Genomic DNA, 13,802 nt, shown 5'->3' with positions numbered 1-13,802 from the left:
ACGTTAAGCCATACGGTATATTATTTCTAAGTTTCCATGACTCTAGTTTAATCCATAGACATAATATAAACATTACATTTGACATCCGAGGGATATTTAATGACAGTTAGATTTTATCTCCGTCACGAACATGTTTGCCACATACACTTTTCTTCATTTTAAAAACCGTTTTTTTAATGAAAAAAACTGCTAAGCAAAACAAGTATGTAAAATTTTAAATCAATAGACAGATTTCAGGTTTCTGAAGTCAATTTTACTAAGGTAAGCAAAACAAAGTAACTGTTTGATGAAAAGCACTGACAAGTACCCAACAATAAATTAGTTCAATATTGGTACATTTTGGGTTATTTTAAAACACTTAGAACTCTGTGTGAAGCAAACTATGATGTGGGCAATATGCACAAGTTGGGCTATGACATAACGTTGGCACATTATGATTATAAAACCAACATTCATAAGCAAAGGCCACTTATTCAAAAAACTCCAAGTCCAAATGATTGATATTTTGAAATGATTCAAATTGATGCAACACAGGCCACATAACGCCTGTATTGAAACCTCCTATTGATAGATTGAACTTTTTGTGAAATATTTCAGGTTTTCTGCGCAAGTTCTTCCGGCGTAGTATCCATCTTTGCATCATCCATGTCAACATCCAGTGATCGCTTGTCCTCCTCTTCCTCTTCTGTTTGTAAGAAGATGTTTGGTTTATTTATCTATTTATTTCTTTTATTCTATATAAGTGCGTTCCTACTATTAATTAATCATACAAGTGGTGAAGAATTGATTGGATAATTTATCTCCTTGTCCAACAGTAAGGCATGCCATGGGACCTGGGGTTTAGACGGGAGGGCAATTGCCGACAAGTGTCTTGACCAAAGACACATACGCCCACAATGGTGGCAACATCAGGCTTCAAACCATGTACCCTCCACTTAAAAGGCAAGCAGTCATACCAATGTACCATAGTGTCATTATACATACCATGTCCCCAACTTACCATTGAGCATTATCTGTAGATGGTTAATGGAAGTAAGCAACGCATGAAACTGTTTCTTCCTTAAGTCCAATTTCTCCACAAGCCTTAGTTCGTTGGCTTCCAGTTCTTTCAAGTCACATTTCAACTCAGAGATTTGTCTGTGATGTCATAGGTGATTGTTATAACATAGTTTACACAATTATGCAACAACTTGTTGTGTGTTGTAAAAACCAAATATATATTTTACAAAACAAAATAAATCCTAAAATGTACATTCAGGAACATTTTAACTAAATGATGTGTTGTTAATCCATGGTAAAGATTAAGATTACAAACAACTGCGAGGCCACGGACCAATATCACGTCACAGACCAAAGCCAGGTTGCAAATAGAAACCAGGCCACACACTGATACTCTATAGCAGGGTAAAAAGTTTATAACATAGACACATAGTTTACACCAAGTTCCAACAGCTTGTTGTGTGTTGCAATGACCAAATGTATATTTTACAAAACAAAATAAAAAATCGGAAAAATCTCAAAATGTTAAAAATAAATGCCAGGCCACAGACATAAGCCAGGTCACACTTATAGCAAGCCACCATCTGCTAGTTACCAATACCAACCCCTGCCCTATTATAATAAGTTAATTACACTACACCAACACCCGGACTTACCCCTCAGTTTGCTGCCTATCCGGATGTTGCAACACCACACCAGCAAGCGCGTCGTATTCTTTTCGATTCTTTCGAATTAGACGAGCTTCAGCAAGTTCGGTTTTACATTTTTCAATTTCTTTTTTGGCCAGAGAAACATTTGCATCAATTTCCTCCTATATATAAGCCACAAACATTATGTGTATGAATATAATATTAAACATATGCATCAATGTATAAGGTATTATTCTGCTGCCCTTGCTAACAGGCATAGTTTGATATCTAAATTAACTTCTCTAATACAGCTACTGTAAAAAATAAAGCAATGCTGATTTTTAACATGAAATATTGTGTATATTAAGATGGGGATGTGCCAATGTGATGTCTAGAGTGATTAGTAATGGACCAACCCTGGTATCTAATAAATTAGCCCAAATATATTGGTGTGTTGTACTTAGAATTCCAGGCATATTGTAACCAGAACATTGAGATAAAGTTGTATTTATAGATAAATATTCCACAAACCTGTAGTTGTTTATATTTCTCCATCTGTTTCATATTCATTTCATAAACAAAGGATGACTTGGCTACAGCGAATTCACCAACAGCAAGAAACGACAGCATTCGTTGGTGTGTTGATCTGTAGGGTTTATATTGTATGTTAAATTAGAACTGTTTAAAATAGAACAGAGAGGGCACAATAGAATGCCCATTTTGTAAAAAATAAGGCATTAAATAAAATGAACCATGCTCATTGCATCATATATCTGGTTTTTCGCTTGTACGTGAAGAAATGTTCCAAAATAGACTACCCCTCTTTATAAATTCCAAACATGGGCGCATACACACCTCATGCTAACTGCCACACCAAACAAAATACCCACATATCAGGATCAGGTGAGTTACACCACTTAATAAATAGCTTCATGAGCGCGTTCAACCTCCGTTCATCGCCTCCACCGTCGCCGTCGATCAACAACCGTTTGCGTATCACGTCATCTGGGGGGTTACAAACGTAAGACTTATTTATCTCTTATAATACAGTAGCGAAGGTCGTTTTTAAAAACAACAGTCAACATAATATGCTTTAAATATGAATATACGATTAAACGAATGTTGTTTAGTGTTTACAATGTAAAAAAACTTTACATATTGGGTTAAATGGGAACTATAATGTATAACTTTATTTACTTTTTGAAACTGATTAATTAGAACAACGAACAGAAGGGAATTAGCAAAACGATTTGCACATATACGTAACTAGCATATATAAATAAGTCACAAATACGTAAATATATAACGTTATAATTGCAGTAAAATTTGTACATCTTTTAATGCATTTTAACGGCGTCAAACTTTATATTTATGACTTACCGTCACTCGCCATGTTAAGTTAAAGCTTTACACAGTTTGAATATCCAATCTCCAACCAAACTGTGCCTGTTATTAATTATGTTGTAGTAAATAAACATAAGCTACAAAACAACTGTAGTGAAGTAAACAAAACTCGCGCCCGTAACCCCAGTGCTTTCGCCAAAGAATATTTTCGTCCCCAAACTAGTTCCGCAAACGGAATGTGTATTTCTATGGCTCTGGTAGTGACGATTTGTAAAAAAATTTCAGCATTGTTGTAGTGAATAAAAAATGCAACTCTGATGATATTTTTAATATTCTAAATTGTGTAACATTTCAAAACAGGACAACTTAGCTTTAATAGATGGGCACGTATTATATGTAGCAATACTTTTCGAAGAAACAGAACTATATTACATTGGCCCTGCCAGAGCCATAGAAATACCGAGTAGTCCAACCCATTGTTACGTAAAAGACAAATTGAACGGCAATTTGGTTCCAAAATAACACAGTAGGCATAGGGAAAATGTATGTTTTTCGGTAAATTACAGAAAAACTTGACCCTAGAAACAAATTTAAACGGTAAAAAATGTAAAAATCATGTTTTATTTGTTTTCTGTATCAAAAAAAGTCAAAAAATAAAATTAGAAGCGGTTGATTTGTGACATTTTAGTCATTTAATGGGGCTAAATTAATATATTTTTTCAAAAAAATGCTTGGTAATGTAAATAAAAGCTGTTTTACACCGTTCCACAAAAGGAAAATACAAACAAAACCTAAAAGGTTCGTTTAAACCTATTGCTAAAATCACTACTTTTGCTCTATTTTGGAAACACAAAGGCGGCAGTTGGACTACTCGGTGTTTATACGACTCTGGGCCCTACGTGCTCAATAATTCCTATGTCTGACATTTTAACCAGATTCAGTCGTTTTTATCTACTTTGGAGTATTTTTGCCATAAAAACATAAACAATTTTACTGAATAATATACCTACTAAAGTTTTGAGCCAGTTATAAATAGAAAATTTCTAAATTTGAAGCAATAAAAAGGCGAGAAACCGTTTTCTCGACGGGGAGTTTTGGTAAACAGATCAAAGAACAATTGATTTCTAGCGCCTCATGTGGATAAAGTCAGCTGGTGCGGCGATGCTTTTAATATTTATTGAAAACTTTTTGTTTTTAATGTTATTAGTAAATTATACCAAATTATGCCGGTAATTGTTCAAAATTAACCCCTATTGAACGGTTTATATCAGAAATAAACAATAAATTACGTACTTAAACCGAAAAGTTGGTAAATTTTGGATTACCAAGAGTAATGGCGTAAGATTAAATGGGTTGATTTATTATGGCTGCCTTTGATGATACGACTGGACCCGAACTTGACTTATTTGCCGGACATAGCTGGACGGATTGGCAGAATGCTGTGGAGTCAGATACTGGGGCTGGAGGTATGGTTTTAATTCAAACAAGTTTCATTTAAACACCCGACAGAAATTGTTCCAACTCAGTAGTCACTAATTAAATGGCACCAATGGATTGTCTAAATTGTAAACGTTACAAAAAACAATCACCCACAAAGTTACATACGTGGTAACTGGTAAGCGGGCACGACGTATATAAAACAGAGCACCCGTGTTATAACGACTATTGCTCCGCCACAATAGTATAAATAAGTTCATTAGTAAGCAGGTATAACCTCATGTATTATATGGCATAGGCCAACTACACCCACCATACAGTATTGATACCTTTGCTGTGTAATCACTAAGTGCAACATACTATCTATTAAAAACATTTAATTATTTATATCCTTGTGGGTGGGAACTTAAGTGACTTATCCATGGTTGCCACTCCCATGTCCACAGTCGAGTTGCTGAAGCTATTGCAGTGTGTGGATAAACAGACATGAATTTTGGTTGGTTTGGTCATTTATATCTTCGTGGGTGGGAACTTGAGTGACTTATCCATGGTTGCCACTCCCGTACTCACAATTGGTTTAAAACTGGGCTGTTACTTTGACTTTAATATATTAATATAAGACGGGACACACAAAATGTCAACTCCACTTTTTAGCTTCATAATACCAGCCTTTCATGGTTGGTGGTTCCCTTATACATTAAAATAAATGTGAAAAATCTAACCCAACCTATTTAACAGGCAATGATAGCAGCCCTGATAGTGTTTCAACTCGACAAGACAAAGAAGTGGCAAAACTTAAAAGACAAGGTGGGTAATATGACTCATAAACCAAACTATGACAAAACAATCACCTGTCAATCATATTAATGCATTTTGATCACTAGTGAAGAATCCTTAGGTAGATTAGGATGTGTTGTAGGTTGGTAGTTAGGGGTTGTGTTGGTGGCTAGTCAATAAACCAGGGGAAGGATTCTTCACTAACACTGAGGTCTGTTTTTTACTTTAAAATTTTACAAAACTTACCCGCTTAATGTAGTGAAAACTGTTGGGTTATTTTATCTCCGTGGATAACAAGTTATAAAAACAAATATTGTCAGTCGTATAATAATGGGTCATGTTTCACACATCATATAAACACCTATGATGTCATAATATAGATTATGTTCCATATATCGTAGGCAGATTCTTTCACTCCAATTTATTTTGATTTTGTTTAAGTATAGGTTTAAAAAATAATGTATATATATAATATTATATAGCCTACTGTGTATCTAATTTTGTTTTGTTTTTTTATATTTTGTATAAGTTACATTCAATCGTATGAATAAGCTTAGTTGCAACAAAATAAGTTTCGAAACAATATTTTGTTCATTGAAAATTACTCTTCCGTTTAAAAAAATACAAGTTTTTTTCAATGATGTTTTATTTAATTTTTTACAAAATAGATAAACACATAGTTATAAGTTTATGAAGCAACAATCACCATTGTTCATCTGATTGTCAGAACAGGAAGTTGAACAAGTGTCATTGTTATGTTTCAATAATGCATTATGATGTCACACCTTTACTTTTTTCAATCCACTTAATTTCTTTTGTTTTTCGTTATTAAGTCACATAAGGATCGTATGCTTGTACCAAATCATAGAAATGTTATAATACATAGGACAGACAACGGAATACTCATAGAAATTTTATATAACCGACAACCAGATCATAGAAATCCTATTTTACAGACAAATAAATAATCATAGAAATCTTATATTACAGACTTAGGGTTGTTTGGATTTTGTCCAGCGAAAGATCATTTCTACGTTGTTGTTTGCAGCCACTGTGGTTCGCCCGTTAAACCTCAGGCTTTTAACTTTCATATTGGTAAGTATAAGTATATAGGTGTTTATTATGGATGAGGTTCTTGTTTAGGATTTGGGATTTAGGTCAGAGTTGGCCATTACCCCAACATTGTATATGCACATTCTATTCTATATGGGTGAGGTCCTATAGTGTGGCACGCCATGAGACCTGGGATTTAGGCCAGAGTTGGCCCAATACTTCAACACCCAGGGTGCTACCATCTAGACCCCACTGAGGCAGTTTATAGACACTCAATAATAAATATCCCATTCTAATAATAATGGTTTCATAACCTGTAGAAAAACACCACAAAGAGAAAAGCAAAAACCCGGAGTTCGTGAAGAAACCTCGTATTCGCTCTGATAATGATGTCATGGTTACCACGGATACGTACAGGACTTCCCCGTCGCGACACAAACTTGAAAAGTCTGAAGTTTTCCGAGATTTCGATCTCAAACCCCACAGTGTTGCGAGATTAAAATCGGCTCCAAATCAAGTGAAGATTCCTCCAGTGCTTGTGAATTCTGCCTCGGTTTGCGGCAACACTGGCCACCATGTCCAGAGGGATAAGAACCACTTCAAGAAGAATGAGGATCATCATAGATTCTCCTCCGCGAAGATCAATCGAATGAAACCGGACCTTGTGAGGAAGATCAGCGACGTAGACAAGCGAGGACACACCAATAAACTTCATAAACTCGCAAAGAAGAACCACATCGTTGAACAAAACCCTACGAGGTCGTTCGTAGACGCAGCGAAAGTTGTCAGTTCGAATGAAACGTTGACAGCGGTAGCGAACATTAAACAAGGGGAGAAAGAGGAACGCTCGCTTAAAATTCAATTTTCTGTCCCAGAGAAAGTCCATCTTGCCTCCCCCCCACACAGGCAGCACAAACATAAATACAATCCACAGCTGGATATTGTCAAAACATCTGACAGGGGGAATACCCCAAACCAGGCCCACAACGGTGCTACTACTAATAAAGTGTTGCCAAAACCAAAGAAAATTCTGCCTTTAAAAGGTAGGATTGTGGGTTATGTTGTACTTTTTGAATAAATTGGAATTTTGGGTGGTGGGTGAACTAGGTCTAAATCTCAGCTTCCATGGAATAAAATGGTTAATTGGGTAATGTCATAACACAGTTGATATTGCGCTCTCATTATAACCAGGGGTTACAGGTTCGAGACTCGATGCTGCTACCTTTGTGGGCATATCAGCGTATGTGTCCTTGGGCAAGATACTTAACTACAATTACTCCAATCCAGTGGCCACTAATGTGTTTCCCAAACTAATCATCCGTAACATATGTTTGGCAGTGTTACATCCTTATTTCACATTTTCCCCCTAAATACCATCCAGTAGTAATGTTGTATATATCACAGCCAGGGAATACGACCCTGATCGACACTGTGGTGTTTGGATAGCAGACGAACAAACTAACTGTACGAGGTCTCTTACCTGTAAGTCACATTCAAGAAGTATTAAACGGAAAGTCACAGGTAAATATATAAGATATTTTTCACAATATATTTCCTAATAGGCTTGTAAGAGGGTCTTGAGCTTCGGCTTATGCAAAGTTTCTTAACGTAAAAGGCCCCAACTTTTTTAACTAGCAGTTTTGCTGGGCAGGCTAACCCCAAATTTCTGCATCGCATTAATCAGTAAAAATTACAACCAATAAGTTAGATTTGTTTCACAGAATTGTGTGTCTAACTATCCCTGCCTCCCCTGTGTTTATAAAATGCCAGGAGAACATATTTAGTTACCATGATCTGCAGCAGAATATTCAAATTCAGTGTTTGTTATGTTTTGTGTGCTCCAAGTAAATATGACTTGTTTAAACACCTGTGAAAAATGGTGCAACCAATTCAAGGTTATTGTTTTGTTGAAAATTTGTAAAATTACCTGTTTAAAATACTGAAGTGTCGGTCAAATACAACTTAACTTATATAAACACCTGTGAAAAGTGGTGCAACCGATTCAAGGTTATTGTTTTGTTGAAAATTTGCAAAACTAACTGTCAAAAATAACCAAAAAACAATTTAACTTAACATATATTAACAAAACATCACACTGTCTAGGAATGTATGGAGAAACATTCTATGACTGTGTGATCATATGAAAGCCCAACTTATTTAAACAATGTTTACTATTTAATGCAGTGCATACAATTCCAGGGTTGGCCTGCCCACCCTGCTGCCCCATGTTTGGCGCCTATGCCAGACAAAAAATCAATCTAATAATATTAAAACACATTATTAACCACAGAACCACCTTTAAAAAACTGTGACAAAATAGCAGTTTATCTGGGTACACACTTAGCTTTATCTGTGTGACTGGGCATACCTATAAAAGCCGATCCTATTAAACACATAACTACCACATTTAGGCCGAAGGAAAACCTTTGATGAGTTAGTTGTGGATCATGCAAGAGCAAAGATAAGATTGAAAGAAAAATCTTCCCAACAGTTGAATTCACTCCCTACAAAAACAGGTGTGTTTGTCTAACACCTAGGGTGTTACACCTGTACTCTATAAGTTTGAGGTCTTCAGTTTTGTCTAATCTTTTGTCTTTGTCTAAATTGTCAGTCATACAAAAAAAAAATCACTCACAAAGTTACATGTGTAGTAACTCGTAAGCGGGCACGAGGTGTATGAAACAGAACACCCGTGTTATAACTACTGTTGTTGCCCCGCCATGCGAGAAGTTACATACATACAGGCCTATCACCCCAACACCCAAGGTGCATCAAAGCCATTTCAATGTTTTTTTTTATTATTTCTATGTTTTAGTGGACCAACGAGCAACAAAAGCGGAATCGAAGATATCTCCGAATACCCACAATGCAGTTGGGCATCTAGGTGGAGCTAGAGCGCAGAGTTCGATCACCCCACCCAAGTCCAAATCTTCATTTTCACTTTTTCCCAGGTTTGCGTGTCTTGTGTTACGTCATAATATGTTCTATGACATTGTATGGTATTTATATAACACTCACTCTTGTCTCATTTAACACTGAGGATGGTTAAAGTTGATTAACTGAAACTGATTAAGTGTTACTTTTTCAGTAAATACTGCTGGATTAAATCCCCCACTGTAATTATTTAAATCTTTAATATTTGTGCAACTCTAGCGAAATATAGACAATAAAGTTTCAATTTCCTATTCATTTATGACAAGACAATGATAGTTTTTATGTAACACTCACTATTGTGACATCACAGCTAATATTCAAATCCCACCCACCCACAAATATAAGGAACTATATGCGTGGGGACTTACCCAACTTTGTGTGTTTGCATTTATTATGTGTGTTTATGTGTGCGTGCGTGTGCGTGCGTGTGTGTGCGTGCGTGTGCGTGTGCGTGTGCGTGTGTGTGTGTGTGTGTGTGTGTGCACAATGATTAAACAATCTTATATAAAATCAGGACTTTTATTAAGCATTCAGTCAAATTAGTAAATGCATAAACAAAATAAAGCATAAACATAACAGCTCCCTTAATATATATATATCACAATTGTCTTAACTGCCTTCAAACATTATGTGCATAGCTTATATTGTGTGTATGAGGTTATACAATAATTTGTATTATTAGGAGTTTTGTTAATATTTAAGTCCCGTTTTTTGGTGATGTTTTAAATAAGTTACATACTTGGTAACTCGTAAGCTGTCACGAGGTGTATGAAACAGAACACCCGTGTTATAACGACAGTCGTTGTAAATAGATTGCATCGTACATTTAATATTACCCTACGGCCTACCTCCCTCCCAGATCTTCCACTCCTCGCTACATCGATTGTTGGGAGGATTCCTCATTCGATCCGGATGCAACTCTTCCTCCTCATCTGTCTTCTCAGTCTCAACCTCCAATGCCATCTACTGTGAGTATTAACGTGTATAAATAACATGGGTATACAGGGTATGTATGTATTATGTGATTTTTATTATAAGCATTACAAGTGTCAAACATTGGCATGCATCCAAATGGATCCAATACTTGTGTGAGTATTATCATTCACATATTTAAAGTTGGTGGTCAGGTGGCATTGCAACCAAAATGCTTAACACATCATGTTGGGAGCATTCTTGGGCAAGACATGGCCATTGCTCCAACCCAGTGGTCACTAACTAAAATATATTGCATTACCCCAGCCCCCACCCTCTCCAGGCAAACAAAACATTGGTTTTCCAATTAAACAATTTAGATCGGAAGCTTTTTTCCTTAAAAACATAGGCTATCATATTATAACATTTCAGGTATTTGTTGTTTAAAACATTACATAATGACCCCCACCCCCCAGGTATGTCGATTCGCATCCCGAACGTTGGATTCATTCCACTCCCCATACAACCACAACTCTGACCTCCAGTGGCGAACGTTTACGTCCTCGTTCACGCAAGCCAACTTCGCTCGACAGTTGCTGAAACAAAGTCGTTCCAACGTAACTCAGGGCAAAACCAACTTTTCGTTCGTTCCAATGAACTCAGCGTCGAACCATATCCAGGAAAGCAACGAAACCAACTCGAATCCCTGCGACTGTGATGTCACAAGCGACATTGAATCAATTGAGCAACCTCACAATAAAAGGTGCGTTTCCGCTCCAGCGCCCAGGACTTTAAAATCCTACAGTGCTGATGTCACAATGCGACATAAAAGGACGACCTCTAGCGCACCTAATGGAAATAAGACGCAACCATCAGATAAAGTCGGGGCCTCCAATGGGGCAGAACGATTACAGCCCCCCTTCGAAGCCCCGGGAAAACCCCGGTCTACCTCGTTACCCACCCACGAGGGGAAAGTCCCCTCACCCCACATAACGGTCACCCACTTTAAGAAACCAGCGGGGAATCCCCTGAATGAGGTCATCGCAAGGTCACCGAAGAAAAAGAAAACTACGATGAAACAAAGGAAGTCGCTGGTGGGTATTTTAGGGGTCTCTGGTTTTATATCCCACATTGTTTTATTTGCTGATTTGGGTAATTGGCAAATTTTGCGTAGGTCTTGGTTACGCCTCCCTCAAGGACCTCACCTGCGTAATGTAGAATCCATCATTGCGTGCCTCAGTGGGGTTCTTCAAGCCCATGGTGATTGAAACAGAAGTTGTTAAAAATAATGTAATTTACCAACTCTAGTTGATTTTCAAGCACCATGGGCATTCCTTATAGTAGGTCCTTGCCCATAATAGTTCACCCCAATGTGTGTTGCATGTATTTATGGTTATTGCTTATTTATATCCAACAGTGAGCATGAGCACAATATTAGCTTGTGTACAATATACATAGTAATCCAGCTTCCCCACAGACACGTTCGTACACCCAACCAACCAAACTAACCAACAATCACATTCATGATAATACGAATGCTCATCTAAGCAAGGAAATTATTAAAAGATCCAAATCGACAGACGTAAGTGTCTTGCAGTAGTGGGGTGTTTATATCACGGAGCTCGTAGTAAAAAAAGGATAGCGCTAGAGATCACTGTTTGAGGACGAATATCTCCGCCTATACTGGACCAATTTTAATAAGCAAAATATTTTTGGAATCAATAAAACAGTCGCTTTATGAATTTACCATAAAAAATAAAAGTGACGTGGGGTGTGTTTAGGCCCTTTAATGACTGTTGTTTTGTTGCTAATTCCCTTCTCTGTGCTTTTTAACTATTTTAATCATCGCCATCGAATTCAAAGAGAAAATTATTTATGTTAAATTAAATCCCAATAAAGTTTATGATTAAACATTAAACAAACACGCATAGGGTTATGCACATTATAATAATTTAAGTTCATAATTTATATTTATGTTTTCCCAATTAATATGATGTTTATGTTTTCCCAATTAATATGATGTTTATGTTTTCCCAATTAATATGATGTTTATGTTTTCCCAATTAATATGATGTTTATGTCGCCCAGGTCCCATCCAGTTTAATAAACGAAACAACAGAATTCCAACTCCAACCTCCAACTTCATCTGTATGTATTGCGTGTTGGTGTTGTTGTGTATATCATGGTTATGTATGCATTTATGTGTATGTATCGTGGTTGTTAGCTGGTTGTTTGTGCAAGTATGCTTAAGGTCCATAAGGATACAAACATATTGTAGCGTGTTTTTCTAAATGTATGTGGGTGCGTGCAGTAGGAACCGAAGTTATGCATGTGTTATGCACTTTACTGGGTTTGTATGAATATTGGTTCAATGTTATATTTGTTTATTAATGTGGATTGCAATGTCAGAAGCTACGAGATTGATGATGTGAGTAACAGATATATATTTTTACATCATTAGTTTCTATTCACCCACCAGCGCTTGGTGCTTCCTGTTAAAATTAGGGACATAAATCCCTGGGTTGGGATTTGAACCAATCACCTTTGTTCTTCACTGTTTAAATTGGTTTCTGTTGCAGATAAACTTTGTTAAGAAAGATCCCACGTCCCCAATGAATGGAATTTCAACGAACGTGATCAACTACCACCCATGGCCGCATAAAGTTACGTTATCTGGTGCTATAGGTGCACTCAGGAGGAATAGTGCTGGGAAAAATGAAGATATTATGAAAATACATCAAAAGCAAGGTAGTTGCAATGCATAGTTGTGAAGCAAGGTCCCATGGGCAACTGTGTTTAGAATCTACTGTAGCTGTACGTATAATTCCAATATTAAAATCAAGCATTTCTAAAGTTTTTGAATTAATAATGAATTTTGGTGATAATTTAATTAATTCTTCAACTCAATCAGGTGACATCACGGAAATTCCCCGTAACCATAACAACTCAAACAGCTATGACCTCACAAAGGAGTTAACCCCCGTGGTTGACGGCGAGAGTGAACGATCCGCTCACATTGACACGCTTCAGTCGTTGCTCCTCGATAACACTACCCCCACTAGTGGAATACTAGTCGAGGCGGCCGACAAAACGGGGGTGCGAGAAAATTCCGAAGAAAATTCAAAACGGACGAATTTTTGTCAAATCGGGGAATTATTGTCGCTTCTCGATCAAGGAAATGCTGAGTCGTCATCGCAGGATCTCGCTTCATTTTCGTTTCGTGACTCAGCGATATTTGAGCCGTCGAATCTCGCGAATTCCTGACCATGGATAACATATTTGAACCATAGGCGCCGAGCTTTTATAAATGCAGGGGAGGCAGGGGTGGTTGGATGCCTCAATTCTATGGTTTATAAAAACAAAGTTGGTTGTAATGTTTACTGATTAATAATGTGCAAAAAAATCCAGGGTTGCTTGTCTACCCTGCCACCCCAGTTTAAAACATCCATGACACAGGAGAGGCAAGGATAGTTAGACGCTTAATCCTGTAAATTCTTATGTTTAATAATAAATTCAAAATTCCAGGGTTGACCTGCCCACCCTGCCACCCCAGGTTCGGCGCCTATGGGCCCCTAACTCACAGAGATCATATTTTATTGTTCTGTCTTTCTTACCAACTGTGTTCCGCTTTGCACTACAACGCACACAGTGGTACTTCACCAACCAACATGGGTGCTCAAAACTATTTGTGCAAAATATTATTTTTTTAATCAAAAA

At 37.1% G+C, this 13,802-nt stretch overlaps 2 protein-coding genes across 3 annotated transcripts; one reads left to right on the top strand and one right to left on the bottom strand.

Annotated features, from left to right (window-relative positions):
• Positions 1-77: 77 nt before the first annotated feature.
• On the bottom strand, positions 78-3,202 carry LOC100181580 (THO complex subunit 7 homolog). Of its 2 annotated transcripts, XR_003396892.1 has the most exons (7): positions 3,009-3,202; positions 2,519-2,633; positions 2,160-2,274; positions 1,656-1,810; positions 1,001-1,137; positions 433-685; positions 78-352 (listed from the first exon to the last, which is right to left on the bottom strand). XR_003396892.1 is itself a non-coding variant. In XM_002119703.4 (6 exons), the coding sequence occupies exons 1-6, from the start codon at positions 3,019-3,021 to the stop codon at positions 594-596; spliced, it is 627 nt and encodes a 208-aa protein (XP_002119739.1). In that variant the 5' UTR covers positions 3,022-3,202; the 3' UTR covers positions 78-593. The 2 variants fall into 2 exon arrangements, 1 of the variants encoding a protein (XP_002119739.1); XM_002119703.4 differs by having other exon boundaries at positions 78-685.
• A 994-nt stretch (positions 3,203-4,196) lies between these two features.
• LOC100185476 (ataxin-7-like) lies at positions 4,197-13,802 on the top strand. The gene is made up of 13 exons (XM_002119604.4): positions 4,197-4,438; positions 5,148-5,216; positions 6,177-6,281; positions 6,560-7,282; positions 7,644-7,760; positions 8,651-8,755; positions 9,055-9,190; positions 10,033-10,141; positions 10,562-11,179; positions 11,563-11,667; positions 12,174-12,233; positions 12,665-12,833; positions 12,997-13,802. The coding sequence occupies exons 1-13, from the start codon at positions 4,336-4,338 to the stop codon at positions 13,347-13,349; spliced, it is 2,772 nt and encodes a 923-aa protein (XP_002119640.1). The 5' UTR covers positions 4,197-4,335; the 3' UTR covers positions 13,350-13,802.

Source organism: Ciona intestinalis, unplaced genomic scaffold (genome assembly GCF_000224145.3).
Source record: "Ciona intestinalis unplaced genomic scaffold, KH HT000122.2, whole genome shotgun sequence".
Lineage (NCBI taxonomy): Eukaryota > Metazoa > Chordata > Ascidiacea > Phlebobranchia > Cionidae > Ciona > Ciona intestinalis.
This window is presented reverse-complemented; position numbering and strand designations above follow the sequence as displayed.